Genomic DNA, 20,730 nt, shown 5'->3' with positions numbered 1-20,730 from the left:
CTATGAAGAGCCAGAAGGGAGCAGGGAAAGGAAGCTGCTTCAGAGATCAGGTGGGTCCTGTGGAGACCTTTGACCGGAGGGTTTGGGCCTGGAGGGCCACTTGGACACTGTGAGCCAGTGGAGGAATCCAGGTAGGAAGGTCTGGGAGTTACTGCCGAGACCAAAACCAGGGAAAGACTCCTGGTCAGGGAGGTGTGGGAAGGAGCAGGGAGCAACCCAAAGGAGTCCAGGAGGGGCTGAGGGGAGAGATGGGAAAGGGCTGAAAGCTGCATTCATAGGGTGGGTAGAAGAGTTCTCGAATGAGAATAGGGGACACAGACCCCACGGGAATAAGGGGCTGGGCCCGTTTGAAACTAGCACAAAGACTTTATTTGCTGTGGACCTTTATAAGCTGGAAGCTATGGCCTTTTTGTTAATGGCTGAACCAGAGGGCCATGTCACTGAGAGGAAACCGAGGTAGGGATGCCGTAAGGTTACTCTGTGCCCTGAGGAGGTGCTTGGGAGGCAGTGACTCATTTGCAGGGCTAGATCTTTGAACTCCAGTGGGAGTTAGGCACTGAAATATCTTTACAAATCTGGCCTTTAAGCATTGTAACATTATTTACCCAAGAACAATAGCAATGTAAATAATAAAGCTAGCAACTTTCTGCAGGATGAAGTAAACTCCGGTTTCCTTCCAAACCGAAATCTGTTGTGAACAGGCCTGATCCAACACCCACAGAAATCAGTGGAGAGACTCCTAATATGTTTTGGATCAGGCTGTTGGTATCTGAAAAACCAGATTTTCCCCACAATGAATAATATGCTAAAAAATATGATGACTGGGGGAGGATTATGATGAATGCTATTGGATATAATGGAGAGGCTGCTGTTACACCTTAGGGGGAAAATATCCTGTAATAAAGGTTGATAAATATAATCTGACTGGTGTTTTTTAGCTGGTTTTATGACTCAGGTTTGACCAATATGGATATTGTTGACTACATAAAACATGAAATTCCATCAGTGAAATTCAAGGGCTTGTTGGCACCAGTGTTTTGATCCTGTATCCGCTGTTATTTTAACTGTCCTCGTGGCTTGTATCAGTCCTGCTGAGAAACGCTCAACCCATGTTTTTCAAAATTATTGTTGTGATTTTTTTGGTAGACACTATTTCTCGTGGGTTATCATTTTTAGAAAATCAGGAAGAGCAGCTGGGTGTTCTTTCAAGCTGTTTGGCATTTCAGATCACTGGGTCTCAGGAGCTTAATATTTAGATCTTCCTAGGTATGTCTATACTCCAGATACATGGATAGCTATAGAGTGTATTTTAGTGCCCGCATACTGTAGTTATGGGGTCTGTACCAATGTCAGAGATAGAACAGATTAGATAATGTGATTTGATAGATCCCTTTTTGCAATTTTAAAATAATTCTTTGAATAGCTTAACTTGGCTGTAACATTTGTTTTTCAGGAAGGTCCTGATTTCACCTAGTCTTACAAGTAGCTTTCTAGAGGTCAAGTGATTCATGCTGCCTCCCAAAGGGCTAATTCTCTGTTACACACCACAATTGCAAGCAAGGTTTTTTTTTCTTTTAAAAAGGTGGTGTAGTCATCCAAAGAATAAAGTGTATCCCAGATTGTACAACTTGTACAACTGGCTAAAAGGAATATGTCTAGGAAGAAGCCGCACAAGCAGCTCCTCACTGTCATTCACGCCAGCTTCCATTTCTGTACAGAACTATGATATGGCTTTTATTAAGTTAGTTTTCTAAAATGAAAAGGGGAAGTTATCTTATACTTTAGGCATCCCTGACAGTCCGCTTAAAGCACAGCTGCGAACATAAAAGAAAGACGGCAGCAACCCTGCAATGCATAACAAAATCCCCAGTGAATCACAGAGTGCAGATAAAGTAAAAATGAATCAATATCCCTATTCCCCCACCTCTGTTAAACATCCCCCCGTGGACAGCATTTCCTTCGCCAAAGGCTCCCTCCAAAATGAGTCTGACAGGGTGCTTGAAGAGTCAACAGAAGGGGGACCATATGCCAAAGGAAAAGTTCCCCCTGCCCAATCAGCTTTGGTTGTATGTCACAGGGCGAGAGGCGGTCTCTTATGAGAGTAAGTCCCAGTCTGTTGAGGGCTTGGTGGGTCAACGCCAGCACCTTAAACTCCACTTGGAAACCTACAAGCAGCCAGTGCAGCTTACAGAGCACCACTTGAATGTTCTCACGCTGTGATGCTCCATGCAAGCAGGCTGCTGCATTCTGACTAGCTTTACTTTCTGAATATGTTTTGTAGCACACACCTGTATTTACTGGGAGCAAACTGCAGTAGCAATAACATTGTGCCTCTTTACACAGACAATACCCGCCTACCTTTTAGAGCGTGTGCTAGAAACAAGCAGTACTTTTTAATGGTACACCTAGAATTCCCATTGACTTCAGTGACTTTAATGGTGCTCGGCACATCCCAGGATTTGGATCATGGCTGTTTAGCTCACAAGCATATTCCTTTTGTAGAAAATATGCCATCAAGGTAGATGGGACATGTTTTTAACCACCATTTTGCTTAGACTTGCTTTCAGCAGGTTTAACTAAAATGGAGGTAAAAGCAGGTCCGGCTGCCAGAGCCCTGTCTCCATTATGCTTCCTGCGTGTGCTAACACCGGCTCAGCTGGATCACTCTATACACAGGTGGGAATTTTTCTGGAAATGTCCACAGCGCAGACCCTGTCTGAGGTTGATATGCCTTAGTTTATACTCCCTTAGACACTGCATAGCAACAAATAATCCACATTAGTTACACATTGTGCTTTTTTTCCTTCCAACCCCTTTACTGTATTATAAATCCCTCAACTCAAAGGGGCATGGTCAAAGTTTTTAAAACAGAAAATGAACTGCCTGGAAGATCTTATAATCTGATTTGGGGGAAATCCTCCGAGTTCCAAATACCGAGTATGTTTGTTTTAAAGTTGCTATTATTGCTGAGACTACAGAAAATTAACAGCCATTAAAAAAGCCACGTTTGCTGCTCTCTGTGCTGGCTATACAGTAACATATACCTGGTTAACACAGAGTGATGCTGACATCATTTGATGGTCCCAATGAGCAATGAAAGAGGCTGTGTCCCTACATGAACCAAGGGCAAGATCATGCAGCTGCTGGAAATCTTTTGAAAATCTGAGGATTTGTGGAATGGAAAAGGACAAAATGTTTTATTTACAAACTCCTACAAAAGTATTCCAAACAATGGAGCCCACACGCTACAGGAAAGCAATTAAAAGAGCACTATTCAATTGCACCACTCAGCATTTACGTAGAACTTCTCCTCAAAGCCCTACACAAATATTAATGAATTAATCTGCACAGCACCCTTGGAGGTAGGCTGGCAAGTACCATTATTTTGTTGATGGGGAAGCTGAGTCAAAGAGGTTAAGTAATTTGCTTGGGACCGCACGGGGGAGTTGGTGTAAAACAGGGTAGAAACTCCTGGCTCCTCGTCCTGTGCTCAGTACTATGAAATAGTTTCTTTTTATCTCCACATCTCCTGGCCCAGTCCTCTGGGTTCCCTGATGTGCTGCCATGAGCCCGTTGATGTTCCATTGAAAGTAACAGGATATCAGGGGGACCCTGGATGCATTCTGTTCTCCCCTGGAATGTTTGCTAAACAGTCAAAGGACTGCTGCCCTGTCAGGTGCAAGGGATGGGGGAGTGCATGGTCAGAGTTCAGCACTTGGTGCAAAAAGATGAAGCAGCAGATGGCAATGGCATTAGAATCTTAAAAACATCAGACTGTAGAGGGCACCTGGACATTGAACCTATTAAGCTAACTCTCTTGGAAATCCTGCCTGTCAGTTTGTTTTTGATTAGCACGTAGGAGACTTGGATATTACAGATTTTATGTGCTTTACATGGTTTTGTTCTAGCAGGTCGCTGAAGCAGCTGTCTAGCACAAACATTGACAGGTGGATTCAGGGGATAGAGTTTGTTTTGAAATGAGAGAGTTGCTGAAATCTGTACCTCCAAATGTATTTTCTCCCTACACTGGCTCATCTGTAAGGTGTATACGCCTTCCAGTTAAATGGAATATTGATTACTTGGTATATTCAGAGTTCTCTCTCATTTAGGCCCTGATTCAGCAAAGCACTTAAGTCAGTGGGCTTGCTTGTGCACTTAAAATTAACATGTGCTTAAATACTCTGCTGAATTGGGCCATAGTTTGGATTTGCTATTCTCCCATCCTCATTCGTCTTTCCTTTCTATAACATCACTTGCCTCCGTTATGGTATTTGACATACGGTTAAAGCACTTGCAGATGTCATCATTTGGTCACGTGAGAATCAGTGTGTCAACCTGTCTGGTAAACTGGATAAAAAAGCAAGCCCTTGCTGAAAAAGTTCTGCATCTGAGCAAGTTAGAGCTTTCCCTAGGCTGACTAGGCATTCAAGTAAATGCTTCGGTTTTGCTGAAATTGCATACAATGTCAGATCTGATCAAAAAGAGTAATAAACGTTTGATCAAGTAGATGCGGCAGTGCGGGATAACCATAAAATATGGGAGGATAAATCATGATTCTTTCTACTTCTGAGAAGTCCAGATTTCTCTCCACTCTTATTATAGCTCAGGTGGAGGCTTCTGAAATTGTGATAGGTGTGGTGTTCCAACAAAGCCCTGAGGGGCAAGAGTATCCTACCTTTCACATAAGCTACAAGCGAAAGGAAGAACACTGCTGCTCAGCGAATGATAAATGTCTTGCAGGGACGTTGTGCTTTTAGATCCTGTGTTGTTATTAGATGGGAGGGGAGTTCAGGTGAATTATGGATCACCACCTTTACTAGGAATAAAAATACCACACGTCTGTTTTGCTATCATTTTTCTAAACCATGTGGTTAGAAGCTGTGTCCTCAGCTCTTAGGCATGCATCACACAGGGCTCAGTCTCTGCTGCTCAGCATGGCCCCTGAGCTCTCCTGCTGCTAGGGAGCCAGCACCAGGCCCTGAGCAGCCTACCCACACTACCACATAAACTGGCCAGGCCTGAGAGCCGTGCCTCCTGCTGCAGCAGAGAGGAAAATGGGTCTCAATCTGCTGACTCTGGGCAAATACACCTCTAGGTGCCATCACTACCTTTCTCCCTCCCTCCCCCCCCCCCCCCCGAAGGTAAGAGAAGAGAAGGATTGGGTGGGTAGGTGACTGAGGGTAGAGAGAGGGAATGGGGCACTGAAAGAGGGAGCGGAAGTGAGTGGAGGATGAATGAAGAGTGTTAAGGAGAAATCCAGAATGGTGCTGCAGAGGGAGTCAGTGAATGGGAGAGGAAAGGTAGAATGGAGCTAAGGGGATGAGTCGGACAGAGGATTAGAGGGTGGGCAGGGGGTGAGAGAGGCTGCATTCAGAGGTTTTAAACTTGACTCTGGCAGTCTTTTGTTCCACACAAAGTGTAAAAAAAAGAAAAAAAAATTAAGCTGGAACATTGTCTGACACCACAGCCTTTCCATCTCTGGGAATCAAGACTCCATGAGCACACGCTTGTGGCTTTGTCACTGACTTTTAGTAAAGTTGGTGGCAAAATGCCCACTGACTTCAATAGGGGCAGAACTGGGGCCTTTGCTTTGTACTGTTGTGTCTCTGTGTCTCAGTTTCGCCATCCTTAAGCTGAGGGTAATACATACCTTACCAGGATGGGCTGTGAGGATTGATTGATTGTTCGTAGAGAAACTTTGAAATCTTGGATGAAAGCTGCTATTGAAGTGCAAAGTATTATTGTATTGATCCCCACCAGTGTGGTGCTGGGTTATTCCCAAGGTCTGAGGCTGGATCACCCTCAGTGTTACTACTTGGGGGTGGGAGCTGATTCAGTGTGAGAACAAGACACGTGTATTTCTGGAGTCCTGGGAAATTAAGAGTGAAGTGCCTGTTCTAGGACAGCGATAAAAGTCTCTAGGCCTTTCGCCCTATTTTGGTGAGGCAGAAAAGAGTTAAAAATAAGTTATAATTAAATTAGCAGAATACAGACCCAGGAGGCTTGTATTGATTTATACGTCTTGTGCTAGTCAGATTAAAAAATTGTGAACAATTTATTCAACAACTGATGCAGTGAATACTGCCTGATCAGCTTATAGAGCTAGTTGAATAATATGTGACAACCCTCCCCACCATTGTCAAATAAACTATTTGACAAATATTACGTGCCAGGGAATACTAGAGTGTAATACAATACGCACCAGAAGAGACTGATCACATCTGAAAGTGAACAGGTGAAAATGACACACGTAAGTGTGTTCTGAGGCAACTGTAATATAATCGGTTCAAAAGTGAGCCGTTAGCGTCCTAAGAAGTCACACTATTTCTTTACTATATTGCTTTATCAGAATGGGGGTGAGGTAATAAGACTACTTCAAAGGGCCCGCTTCTGTGCTAAGAGCTCTAAAATGTAATGTAGCTTTGCAGATTTTGTTACCAAGAATTGTCCTCAGGGTGGATACAAATATGAATTTGTTTAAAAAAATCAGTTTTTTTATTTAAATATTTTTTAAAATCAGACTTTTTATTTATGTTGCTAAAATTGCTAACATTTTTTACTTGTGTCTGTTTCTGAATTGTTAGTACAATATAAGATTTTACATAGTTTTTTTTATTAAGAAGTTTCACATTTAAAATGCTTCCGTGCTGAAAAAGACCTGTCCAGGGCTTGTGCAAACACCACAGACTCAAAAAATTGACAAGCAAATCCCTCATGCTATATTTGCAACCAGCATCACCTTCCACTACATTGAGCTTCCTCGAGTCAGGAAAATGCTTTGGCTAGAACGGGGGTCGGCAACCTTTCAGAAGTGGTGTGCCGAGTCTTCATTTATTCACTGTAATTTAAGATTTCGCATGCCAGTAATACATTTTGATGTTTTCAGAAGGTCTCTTTCTATAAGTCTATAATATATAACTAAATTATTGTTGTATGTAAAGTAAATAAGGTTTTTAAAATGTTTAAGAAGCTTCATTTAAAATTAAATTAAAATGCAGAGCCCCCCCGGACCGGTGGCCAGGACCCAGGCAGTGTGAGTGCCACTGAAAATCAGCTCATGTGCCGCCTTCGGCACCCGTGTCATAGGTTGCCTACCCCTGGGCAAGAATATACTCTTCTGATGGGATTGCAATTTGAAGTCAATGAGATTTGGGCTTCTAAATCACTTAAGTGCTTTTGAAAATCCCATACGTACGTGCCTAAATATGGGTGTAGAAGCCTAACTTTAGGCTAATATTTTTGAAAAATTTGGGTCTGTATAAAAAAGGTCACAATAACTTTGTTAGTGCATCGAAAGTCTAAACAACTTTTTGTTGTTAACATTGAAACACTTTTGTTTTGAGGTGACTAAGATTTTGTACCATTAAGAGAGAAATTTTTAATTAAAATACAATTTCAGCCCATTATCCTGCATCTGGTTAACTTTAAGCATGTTATGTACCTGCTCAAATGATTGGAGGATCAGGGCCTTAATTTTTTTTTCTATTTTATTTTTTGCCTACAGCAGTTTTGTAAAATTCAAATAAGATACCCTGCCTATAACGGCATTTAAATTTTAATTGAAAGATGCAATAGCACAAATTTCAAACAGGTTTTACAAAGCCTCAATATGGTTACGACTTTAAACATATATTTTTTAAATCAAGTGATTTAAATCACTTATTTAAATTGCCTTGATTAAAATCACCCCAGCCTGGTTGTCCTTCACACTAAAGGAGACTGATTTAACTAGAAAATGTTTTGGACACATAGATGGTTAATATCCTTTTCCATCTTTGCAGGCTTTTCTACAGGTTGGGCAAGAAAATGGAATAGCATTTTTTTTAGCTGAATTTATAAGATTCTCTCTCTCTCTTTGCTTGGGAAGAACCCTGTTGTCTTGTTGCCTGACCAGCATGCCTTGCATCAGCGTAACTTTCTGCACCAGATGTTTCCTTGGTCCCCAACTGACATGTTTACTGCTGTAGCATCTCACATGTTAATATCAATGTCACAATGAATGAGGTTCTTTTTCAGGACATCTCAGGAGCATTTCTTTCCCTCCTCTTGATCCTTCACCAATTAAAAGTTCACTGTCTCTGCATTTGCTTGGGGAACCTGGTGTCTTCCAAAAGGAGGACATGTCCAGTCCTGCAAATCTTCGTAATTGTCACCATGTCAAAAACGTAGCAAGGGACAGCTCATAAACCAGAGAAATGGGGACTGCCTGAGGATCTACCAATACCTTATTAGGCCATGGAGTCATGGTGATTGTGTGCATAGTTGTAGTAGGTACCTAGTTGCACACATAAGTGGGTCTGTGTGTGATAATTAGGTGGACCCTAGGTGTCCTTGCATTGCAAACAGTACCACACTTGAAAAGGTCTCTTTCAGAAGGGTAATCTGCATGGTACTCTGTGTGTGATTTGGGAGCTGAGAGAATCCTGCTGAGACGTGAACATATTGTTCCACAGTGTTTATAGGCTTTTTAAAACTGATTCTCAGACCACTAACCCAAATGAGGCAAATAAATCTGCTGTTGCCCAGAGTGCTGCTTCCCAGCTCCACCTCCTGCTGCTGCACCCTCTGTTGCTTCTTGTTCTCTTAAAGGAGCAGCACCTCAGAGACTGCTCTGTCCCTTGCTTCCCTCCCCAGTCCTGGGAAACAGCAGGGCTCTGCTCCCTTACTCTCATCTGCCTTCTTGTGAAGCCACTCTGCTGTCTGCTCCCTCTCTGAAAACCAGCTCCTGGACTTCAGCTGCAAGCATCCCAAGCAGTTAAAGGAGCAGTACTGCACAGAGTAAGGAGAAGCCAGCTTGTGGCCCCCTTGCAGTCATAGCCTCTGGAAGTGGGGAATAGACAGTGAGGAGGCTGGCAGCTGCTGCGGTCCCAGGATATTGGCCAGGATTCCAGTTCCCTGTGCTGTTTTCAGCTTTGGCTGCGCTTTTATAACTGTTGTTTCCGTGCCGGATTTGCGGTTGCTTTGCAGAAGCTCTCATGTATGATCTGATTGCATCTCTTCATATGCATAATAGGTCAAGGGTGCCACTGTTCTTTGTGTTGGTGCTATCATGCCCAGGTTCCATAGCAATAGACTGATGTGGGAATCACTATAGCATGGCCTTTGGCTGTAGTCTGCTACCATACTTGTTACATCTGATCTCACTTTGTCTAACTTTGAACCCACTTGATCGCTGTATGTGTGGGGGTCAAATGTTTGACCCAAGCACTGCGAAATGTGCTTCTCTCTTAAGAGAGATGGGGGGTGGGGAGAGAAGCAGCAGGGAGAAGCATGACAAACAGATACAAAGAGACTTTGCAAAAAGGCACAGAGAGGGGAAAGAAAAGATGCTCATGAAAAAATAAATACAGTGCACAGCAGGCACTCATGCCATCCACATTTTAGGGGGGCTCTTCTACAGAGCAGAGGGTTTCCTTTAGCTAGAAAAACACGTTTTTAAAGAATGACATCACTCTTGAGAAAAATAAGGTGTTAAAAGGGAAAGCAGTTAATGAACCCATATTAATGTTGCAGAAAGTTTTGAAATCTACATTGGTTTCCCATCCTTACAGTCAAGTTCTTTAGCCAAAATGAGGTTACAGGGGGTAAATTAGTGCAGCTGAATTGCTGGCAGCACTGGAGGGAACCGTTTTTAACGAACCTTCTATAGTGTAGATGAGGTGTCTACATGTCGTGAATGGAAGGTTTTATTCATATGGAATAGTACCTTCCCCCGTGAATAATCCTGTTGACGTCAGTGGGATTATTTGTGGAGTACGGCACTATTCACTGAGAGGACGGGGCTCCTAAAGTAGCCCCGAGTTGGGATAAAGGTCGGAATTAGTGCAGCAAGGCACTCTGGGACTTTAGGGCCAGATTCTGCCCCCTTACTCATTAGTGGAACTACTCTTGGAGCAAGGTACTGCTCCGTGCAATGAATGTGGCAGAATCTGAGCCTTAGTAAATATAAATATGCAAACCCTTGTGCAGAAACCATACCCTAGGTAGGATGACCACATGTCCCGATATTCAGGGCGTTGTCTTATATGGGCGTCTATTACCTGTTTATCTAGGGTCAGTGTGAGGGTGAAGCCTGATCCTGTTTGCTATACATTATTCTTATTTTCCTATTTGATTCTCCTTAAATAACTTTTCCTGCCCTAAGAGCAACAGGTCCCTCCATATACTCAAGCCTTAGCCCCATTATTAGTAGCTTTTCGTACCTCTTCATAAAGCAAGGTAAGCCTGTTCTCGGCTGCTTAGTGTAGCTAAATATAGACTTTTCAAAGCACCACTTTAGAGCCTAATCCATACCTTTACTAAGCTTGACAAGTTGAAAGCAGTGGCATAAGCAGCTAATGCAGCTTTTTGGAGATATGAATGCTACAATTCTGTTTTACTTGTGCTAATTTATGAGCTTTGTTTAAATTCTCTGATGGCTAATCTGGCATTTTACTGCCTGTAAAATCCTTGACCATAATGATCTGGATTGTTGTGATAATTTTCCTGTTCTTAATTTTTTTTCTGTACGTACAATTTGGAGAGATCAATTTCTTTTGTATTTGTTGAAGTATTAGAGCAATGCCAACAGATACAGCCATATCTATATTTTTACAGAGGAGTCCAAAAACATTTTATTGCCATACCAACCAGATGATGCTAGCAATACAACTCAAGGGCTGGACCTTCAAACATATTGGCCAACGTGGTAGAACTTGTTTTGCACTGATCCACTTCTCCTCTCCCTTGCACTATTATAACTTTTTAGCATTCACATTATTTAGGGTTCTTTCAGTGGAAAAGCATGTTTTGTATTATTTTGGTTGCAGAGATTAGATTAACATATACAATTCAGCTCTGAATGAGCCTGGGATGCTGTCCACATAGCGAGTCACATTTTGTTAGTGCAACTGTTGAAAAACAGTCAAGAAGATTTCTGGCAGAAACTGGACAACATTTTTTGAGATGCTAATCAATAACCATGCTAAAGGAAGCCATGCTATAGACCACCTCCTAGTGCAGGTGTTTTTAATGTGGTAGTCACAGGGTTTGTCATCATGTTAGATATGGGTGCGAGTTGTGTTAAACTGGGTTTCAAAAATGGTTTCAGACACACTTTTGCAAACACTAGTGTGGTCAGGGCTTTAGTGCATTTCAGGAGTCAAATATTTCTCCATCCAGGTTTTAGTAAGACTTCCCTCCTTCCCCAGATATTACAAGGAGATGGCCCATGTTGGTACCGATGTAGTTGAGTGACTTGGGAGAGCATAATTTTATTGGCACTGTGACAAACCCCTATTGCCTATCTCAGTGAAAGGGAATTTCACTCATTTTTATAGTGGCAGAATGCACTCAGCTTTACCAATAGTCAGTTAACGATTGTGGATCAGATTCTGACCCACAGTATGTCCCCTTTGTGCCACCGGAGCTCTACAGCTGAGGAGTTTCCTGGATCTAGCCCATCCGCCTTCCTCTGGCATGGGGGGGTAGTGTATGTTAGAGGAATCCTGAGACTAATTTAGGTTGGGGACTGAACTAGTCCCTTGCAGCCCAGGGGATCAAGGCAAAGATGGTATAGATCTACCTTTGTCTCTCCCCTTGCCTTGTGTCCTGTGCTGAGCACAGTTTCTGTGGAAGAAGGAACGGGGGGCTGTAGCCTTAGGGTCCCAGCCTGATTCATGGAGGACTGAAGTTCTCTTTTCTGTGCTTCAAATTTGCCTTACATAGTCTGGGCTGTTTTAGGCAGAACAAGCATGAAAAAAAATCCTGTTTGCCTTTGCTCCGTGTGGAGTTTGATTATTTGGCTGGCTGCTCCCTACTTTGACTGTACAACAACTTCTTATCTTGGGTACTTCATTCCTTTGTAATTTAGTTTTGTTTTCCTCCTAGTGCTCTGGTCTGCCGTTGGATTGCAGTCACACAGCGTGCCCGCAGGCTGCACTGTATTGTTACATATGTTGTGACATCCAAAATAATCTCAGTGGGTGTTCCGAGCAGCTGCCACAGTACAACCTATTTTGGCAGCCAAAAGTGCAGTGAGCTTTGTGTGTCACCCTTTCCTTCTCTCCTTCATAACATTGTATCAGAGATGGAATCTACTTATGTTGTGCGTGTTGTGTATTATTGTGTCCCTACCACTTGCCAACATTGCCCTAGTGTCTAACAACTGTCCATAGGTATTTTGTAAAAGGGCTTGTGTTTTGTTTATTGTCTTTGGGGTGGATTGAATTTCCAGAACTGTGTGTAGATGGGAATATTATTTTGTCCCAGCCAGCTGAAGTGGTCTTTGTGAATGGAGCAAAGAAATTTTAGTCAGCGTCTCTACCACTCTGTAAGGGAGGCCCATACTGAACTGGCAAACAAGTGTCTGGGAGACATCTCTTTCAGCACTAGACCAGCAGTGTAGGCTGCAGTGACATTTGACCTGACCTTATGCACACAGAAGAGGTTTGTCACATTTTGCCTTGATATACCTTTAGTGATTAACAAGCCTGCATATTAATTGCAAAGTTAAAATTTTGATCACCTTGTGTATTTGCACTTTTAGAGCCAGACTGAGGTTGCTCTATTTTTTTTTATATTCCAGTTGTGTTGGCGTAGAAGAAGAGGAGGCGCCAGATATTGACATCTATCATTGTCCGAATTGTGAGAAAACCCATGGAAAGTCTACTTGTAAGTATACCTGCTTGATTCCTGCGCCATCTCAAGTAGATTCTCTATGTTTAAGCAATGGCTAGTTTCTCAATGTTTGGTTATAAAAATATATATTTTAATTTAAGTGTGCATTATATATGGCAATCCTGCTACAATGGGATTCAAAACACAGTAAGGGTAACACAGATGGGTCGCGTGGACTGGGACTAGGGACATGTAAATTCATTTCCCTGCTTAGCCTAGCCTAGGCATCCTATGTAACCTAGGGCAAATCATTTCATCTACCCCATGCTCAGTCCCCCATCTGTAAAATGGAGATAACACTTTCCTGCCTCACCAAGGTCTTGAGGATAAAATCCATTAATGAGGCACTTAGGTACAGGCTGTAATAGTTCCTGGTTAGGTAGATAGATCTGATACAGTCACTTATCATAATTACACTATGGCTTTTGTCTTCTGATAACAAGAATAAGAAACACTATTATGTCTGGCATGCACATATGGTTAAATGGCAATTTTGGTGGCTGTTAAAATTTTAGGGTACATTGAGGGAGCTGGTTCTTTCCCAGGCAAAACTCCCACCTGTATGAAAAGATTGCTGATGTGAGTGGGGGTTTTACCTGATAAAGAACTGCAGGATGTTTTTGCTTTGGCCAAATGAATAAAGAATTCTGTTTACTATATTAGAATATCCTTCCCCCAATCCTGTGAAAAATTAAATGCTTAATTTAAAAACATTTTATTATAAATATGTTACCAATTGGCAGAGATTGTTGCTGTTATGCAACAAACTACAATTAAGAACACGTAGAGGAAAAATATTACCCTCATTTTCCTCTCGGTGGGTTTGAAAGCCTCACCCTGCCTATTTCTCAAATTTGTAGTGACATACATACATCAGGAGTAGGTCAAATAAATAACTACAAGTCATCTTTAAAGTGAATCATTTAGCAATAGAATGGCTTGTCTTGAAGAGGAGTAGTATGACTGAAGATATGCAGGGTCAGTCATTGCCTCATTGTGGGAGATAAAGCATGATTTTTCTAGACTCTGAGTGAAATTCTTGTGTTACGTTAAAATGTATTTGATGCTTTTCTTGGTTCCACTTGGCTGTAAATTATGAATGATGGAAGACATCTAGTCTTCAATGTGGAAAAAAAACAGACAGAAGAAGCATAAGTCTGTAATCAGGAATTAAATATAAATTACATAAGAAAACATGGGGGCATAATCTTAGAATTCAACCACTGGCTGCTTCAATAAGAAGTTTACAAGAGTAATATACCAATTATGACAAGTAGAGTTGAAATAACAGCTAACTTTTAATTCTTTAAGCAGGTTCTTGGCTTTCCGTTCCTTAACAAAATCTGCCTTTGGCAATATGTCTCTCACAGTCAGTATTGCACAGTATGGTAGATATAAAGGTGCTGTATCAAAAACATTGTGACTGCAACAGTCTTGTAAACATATGTGGTTACAGCTGTGGCAGAAGTAGAGTGTCATACTACAACAACAATGCTATGAGGGGTTTTTTCACTGTTGTATCTAAAATACAGCGTATCATGATATCACAAAATTAGTCATTAGAGTGGAATAGTGTAAAGACCTGCAACGTTAGTGTTGAAATCTTAGTTTATTGCTGGAATATCACAAACTGAATTTTCTTGATCTGTATGTTTATAGTTTCTCAAAATGAACAGCAATTTTCAAGAACATTAAAAAAACCAAAAAACCAATTATGTAGGTTCTTATAGCCATAAAACAAAAGGGATATAAGTCACATTGCAAAAATGAAATGTCAGGGTGTGATCCTTCCACCCTTTCAGGTGGTTGTGTGTGTAACTGCAACAGACTGGAAAAATTAGGGGCCAGTATTGATGTGAAAGCAGGAACAGGTCCTCTGTTAAGTTATTCTGTCAAACAGTTGTGTGCAGTGTGTTCCCGGACTTGTATGAGATTATGAATTTCATTTGTTGTTAACTGTTACAATATATGTGTAAACTAGCTGAGTTATCTTGCAGTATCAATTTTGTATTAAATGAGTAGGTGTTGTTCCAGATATGATAATTCACGGCCAAGATTTAATTATTGCAAGGCTAGCAAAGAGAAGCGCACATTCACTGATTGTCTCTGTTGTGTAACTTGCATGGATTTTAAATATATTTATATTTCTGGTGAACGTATTCCATGATGTATGCTCTTCAGATGTCAAATTTAAAAATCATGTTCCTTTTCTTACACTCTCCACCTTACCAATGTCACTTGGTGACTACTATTTCAGAAAATTGCTTGTGACATTTGAAGTCATTTTGATTTAATGAAATTTGGAGATACTTCTGTTTGGGGGAAAAAATATACATGTTCACAAATACATTTCTGATGTTGTTATTTAAATTTAAGTGCTGTATTTAGACAAGCTTGGTTCATTTTCATAATGCAGGGGAAAACATTTGGCCTGATTTCCTTCCCACCAGTGAAAATCAGGAGAAATTCCACTGAAATCAATGAAGTTACAGTGATATAAATAAAAGGGGAATCAGGCTCAAATGTTTGAAATAGTGTCAGTCAAAAGATAACAAAATGAGCTTATAGATGTCCTTTGGTTCTAAATATATTTATGTACGTTTAAGTATACATATGAATTCATGTGGTGTATTCAGCTTGAGACAGAAGTGAGAGAATATAGTTGTTAGAGCTGGTTGAAAAATCTGGTATCTCAATGACAATTTTTTGTAAATTCAAAATTTTGATGGACAAGTCTTGCAAAAATATTTCTGCATTCTTTGCCAATCCCCCCCACAACCCTGCATTTATTTTTGGCCAGCTCTGGTAGTTGTTTATAATTTTAAATTATGTTACATTTCTGCTGCAGTTGTTCCCAGAAGCCCAAATCAAATATTCCTCACTGTGGTACACATTTTACAAACATGTAGTAAAGAAACTGGCTGATACTGATGGAATGCTGCACTACATGACGCAGCATCTATGAGGGAGATTTCAAATGGGAATTAAGCATCTATAGATTTTTCAATAGGAGTTACATATTGCCCTAAGTTACAATGTTATTTCAGAGTGTGCTGATTGAAAAGAGTTGCAATGACTATTTATTATAATCTACAGCTTCATGACTTTGTCTAGAAATTTAGGCAATTTTGAGGAAAAATAAAAGGGGTATGATAGAATTCTCTTAATGACACACTTGTTTAGCTGGGCCAGTTGCTACGGAACAGAACCAGGATGTAGGGAGATGGGTAGAGGTCATGGGAAGGGAAAGTGGGAGGGAGTGGTGTACATGTTGGGGTTGATTCCTATGTTACTGGGAGTATTAAACTAATACACTATGTCTGATGGGCATTAAGATAAAGAACTAGCAGCTTTAATGACTATATCCAGCTAGGCTGGAGAGCAGCATGGAACTAATAAAACCAGTCTGTGTTGTACAAAACCTGGGAAGGATTCTTCGGTAGATGTCTCTACTTCCAAAGTCCTGGCCAGCGTACAGAGGTGGCTTTTCAAGGTCTCAGGATGTTATAGTTTGGGCCTCCCATCTCCCCAGCTCCTTTGGTAGTCAAAGAGTGAGTGTAGGGGGAGGGGGTGGGGGAGGGGAAAGGGAGGGCTGTGGAAGGGCACACGTCCAGTCATGGTGATAGAGGCAAGTGGCTTTCTTCCAGAAAACTGGTTTGAACATAAGAAAAGCTTGGGTTTGCTTTGAGGTTTCGTGGAGTCTCAGGCTTCATATTTTATCCTAACCAGCTTGCCCACCTTTAGGTACAATATGAACCCAGGACACAAAAAATTCTGAGGGCAGAAAGCTTAAAATTAAGGGAGATTGCATTTCTGATGTCAGTAATTTCCTACCGCAATAAATACCCCATGTGAGTCTAAAAGCAGGAGCAGCTGAGAGATTTAATGCTGATTATTGGTAAAAACTGGAATGGTTCTTCTTGGCCAGTGTTAAGTGACTGTTGAAAAGAAAAGTCAGAAGCAAGTTGATGTGTGACTTGATTTGACTGGCATATTTCAGCTGATCCCATTTCCCTGATCAGCTTGCCTAAATGTCTGTCATCCACTGAGAGCATGAGCCAGGGGCATTCTGCTCTGCCCCATCAACGTAGCTTGTATTTAGAAGCATGGTAATGAAAGGCACTCCAAAAACTGGATTGGATGTGAACTTGCGTCTTTTTACACTGAACATGGATACTAAATTTTCTTGCCAGAATGAGGCATTTTGTATTTAGGGCCTGATCCAAAGCCACTTGAATTCAGTGAAAAGACTTCCATTGACTTTGGCTCAGGCCCTTGGAGAGGTGTGGCAAAGAAAGAGCATGTTCATAATGATCTATGCTACAAATTGAGAGAGCAGAAGAGAAGATTTTTTGGGAGGTTTACAATAAAGATTAAGTGTGTAGTCTGGCAAGTACAAAATGTTATCCAGAGCCTGCATTTGCTTAATGCTTGCGATAGCCGTAGAGCTCAGTAATTATCCGTCTGGTTTCCCTTATGTTACAAACGAACACGGTTCAGTATGTAATAGATCTTCAGGCTACAGTGTAATTGTCTAATGGTGAATCAGAACACAATGTTAAAATTAACAGTGCTGCATAGTGGGCTTCTCTTTTCTTGGCTTGCATAGAAAGTACTACTAAGAACTTTCTCTCAGAGAATGTTTTAATAAAGATCCCCTGCTTAGCATATGGTGCTGTCCAATTCACTCTCTTTCAGTGAAAAAGAAAAGAAATTGGCATAAACACGATACCGGGCAGTCAACAGAGGTCAAACCTGTACAGAATGGGAGTCAAGTCTTTATAAAGGAACTTCGAAGTCGAACTTTTCCAAGGTAGGTTATTCAGCTATGTAAGTAAAAGTGCGATTACTGTGATGCACGTGGTCAATTATAATTTGTGCTCAAGTGGAGGAGGAACTGTGGTGACTGTCGTTTGCTCAGTTTATATACAGCATAGGGAGAGGAGTGAATGAAAGAGAATTCCCCATGTGAACGTTTGCCATGTAAAGACCTAGTTTTAAGCTAATTTCACAGACTTTAAGTCTTTTAGTGATTGTCATTACGTGTAATGGCCCGAATTCTCCTCTCAGTTACATTGGTGCAGCACTGTTAAAACAGGTGCTTTCTCCAGTTAGCTGAGTCCTGTTCCTTACTAACATCTGTAAAACTGGCACTGAACGGGTCCTGGGAAGAAGTAGCATCTAGAAGGAATCCTGTTACTTTATCTTTAAGGACCTGGAGCCTTGCAGAGAGAGGGGTGGGGGCTCCACTCTCACCCAGCCAATAAATAATGAGCTGGGAGAAGGGGCCAGCATAAATGCTGCCTCCTTCATAGCAGGGTAGATGCCTGTGAACACAGCAGGGAATAAGAAGGCTCCTTGAGGGTCCTGAGTTATCAGGGAGAAAACAGCAGTGGAGCAAGTTCTGCCTGCTGAACTCTCCTTGCCTGAGGGTGGAAGGGCTGACTGGGAAAAGGGCCAGGTGGAGGAGTAGCTGCCTGAGGCTCTACAGCTGCCTAAAGTACAACTCCAGCTCCAAGGAGGAATTTCTAGGAGACTCCTGTCCTAAGGAGAGGGACACAGGGATAGTCTGAAGTACAGCCCAGCTCTGGTAGAAGGGCTGGTACCTCCTGTACAGGGTAGGAAATGGACCGAGACTCTTGCATGGACCCAGAGAGGGCATGGACTTGAGCAGCTAAATAAGTGAGTTGCTCTCTGCAGAAGGAATGAATAAATCAGACCCCACAAAGAATGGTTGAACTAATCTGGTGTGAAAAGATCCAAGGGTTGCTGAGTGCAGTGAGCCTTCAGGGCCATGCCAGGCTGCAAGCGTGCATGCTGGAGTGGCACGCCCTACAGCATCGCCACACAGTAATACTTAGCTGAGAAACCTGATGAATTATGTTCAGTGCTCAAGAATAGTGCAGACTTTTCTGAAGTGCATCTCAGCTTGAACAAAAAGGTAGCCACATCCTTAGTTGCTACAGGAACAAAAACTTGTTTGGGCTATTGATAGTGGGCGTCTTACACATTTATTTTGTAACTCTGTACCTCTATTCATCAGAATGATTATTTTTTCTGGTTCTTATAAGTGGATCTAAGTAGTGACTGAGACTATTTCACAATCATGTTTGGAGGCAGGTAGAGTGTACTCAGTAAATATGAAAGTTCTATAATTTATGGAGAAGATTGCCTTAATTTAAAATGTCTGCCCCCAAATCATTACTCTATGGGGAATCAGCTGCAAATTTATTTGCCAAAGCTTCTTTTTGTGAACATTGTGTATAGGTGTATTTTTCACTTAACTCAATGCTTAGCAATTTTACTTGTATGATTTTAGACCTTTGAACTCTTTGGTTTTCAGCTTAGCCATTTTTGGACTGGCCACTTAAAAACTATGTTTACCAAATTGTGCAGCTATATTAATAGATTTTAAGGCCAGAAACAACCATTATGATAATGTTGTCTGACCTCCTACTTAACACAGGTCACAGAATTTCACCAAAGTGGTTCTTGCAATTACTAGGTGAAACAGAATAGAATATTCAACAGATTTAAAATATCAAGTGGTCACATTTAAACTGCTTAGCTGGAGCAGATGGACAAATTCCTTCTCAAACTTTTTTTGGGGGGGTCTTTGAGGGATCTCTTCAACTGCCAGTCACTCCAGTGGGAGGTGAAGGCATTTGGCACCTTAAAAGGGGGTAATCAACAGCTTGAGGGATCTGGCACTGATTTATTCAAATCAGGAGTCTGACTTTCACCTGGTCCATGTTCATGTACATCCACGCGTGTGCTCCCAAATCAGGGAGGTTTGCATGCAGTTGTAGGTCTTGCATTTGCATCTTTCTTGGCTTTGAGTCATTTTGCAGCTTCTGTAAATTTGACCCTCAGTTTGTTTTCACCATTTTCCGCTCAAGATGGATGTGCAGAAAAGAGAATCCCTACTGCTGAAGCAGAGGTTCCAAGGAGGAGTTTGCAAACAGTTCATCACAGGATTTATCCCTTGGCCATTTACAGTTGTGACGTTAGTAAAACAAAAAACTTTTGGGGCCTTCACTATTTTAAGATTGACTTCATAATGAAAATAATTGATGCAACTGAAACCTGCAAATGTTCACAGACCAAAACGCACAGTAACTGTCCAGATCTGACAAACCCACAAAGGGGCTTTTTTCTATTTTTAAGTTGAAACCTCTTGCTTGTGTCATAGCACAAAGCTGAGGTGAAATTGAGTTACTGAAACCCACCTAAAGCCATAAACCTTGTGGTCAAGGAATCCAAGGTCCAACTGAGATCAGCGGAAATAAGGAGGGGAGAGCCAATAAAGAAAATGGGACAGAAATGGAGCTCTGCCTTGTGACAATGTGCTCATTTCATTTCCTGTGTTCTAGGCCTAAAGAGAGTTAACTTTGTCAACTTGATTTTACACTTTTATTTTGGGTCTTTACCGATTTCTCCCCCCCCCCCCCAACAAATAGGTATCTCCCAAGGCACATTTAACACATTAACCAAAACCACTAAAACACTTTTTTAAAAAAATACATTTAAAATCAGCCCGTTGGTCCCAAAGTACACATCAAAATATCACCTCAGGCAATGAGACTGGGTATCTGGGTGGAGCCGCTCTAGAATTTGACAGAGGAGATCAGTTTGGAGGCAGGGCTAGTGACAGGGAGAGGTAAATGATGAGTTTGAGATGCTTGGACCCATATTTTGGCACTCAGTGGGGTATTTAGGGGAAAGGGGGGTAAGAGATTATTCCACCAGGGCTCAGTAATACATATTGTGACTGGCTTATCATGGCTGACTTGGATTCAGCTCCTACAGTATTAATCATAGAATATCAAGGTTGGAAGGGACCTCAGGAGGTCATCTAGTCCAACCCCCTGCTCAAAGCAGGACCAATCCCTGGACAGATTTTTATCCCAGTTCCCTAAATGGCCCCCTCAAGGATTGAACTCACAACCCTGGATTAAGCAGGCCAATTCTCAAACCACTGACCTATCCCTCCCCCCATTAATACTAAAGTACCATTAAAATGAAAAAAATTAAATCCCACAATTTTCAGGTGCCTGAAAATTTCAAGGTCTC

General features: G+C 41.5%; 1 protein-coding gene across 3 annotated transcripts in view; it reads left to right on the top strand.

Annotated features, from left to right (window-relative positions):
- PHF2 (PHD finger protein 2) overlaps positions 1-20,730 on the top strand; it is a 143,129-nt gene that overhangs the window by 63,149 nt on the left and 59,250 nt on the right. For all 3 annotated transcript variants that reach the window (XR_005582781.1, XM_039481321.1, XM_039481322.1), the window contains 2 exons: positions 12,566-12,651; positions 17,356-17,470. Coding sequence is in view for 2 of the 3 variants with exons in the window: in XM_039481321.1 (XP_039337255.1) it covers positions 12,566-12,651; positions 17,356-17,470 (201 nt within the window). In the remaining variant the exon portion in view is untranslated. The remainder of the gene's footprint in view (positions 1-12,565; positions 12,652-17,355; positions 17,471-20,730) is intronic.

Source organism: Mauremys reevesii, linkage group 7, assembly GCF_016161935.1.
Source record: "Mauremys reevesii isolate NIE-2019 linkage group 7, ASM1616193v1, whole genome shotgun sequence".
NCBI classification, from domain to species: Eukaryota; Metazoa; Chordata; order Testudines; family Geoemydidae; genus Mauremys; species Mauremys reevesii.
The sequence above is the reverse complement of the archived record's forward strand: the minus strand, read 5'-3'. Positions and strand labels throughout refer to the sequence as shown.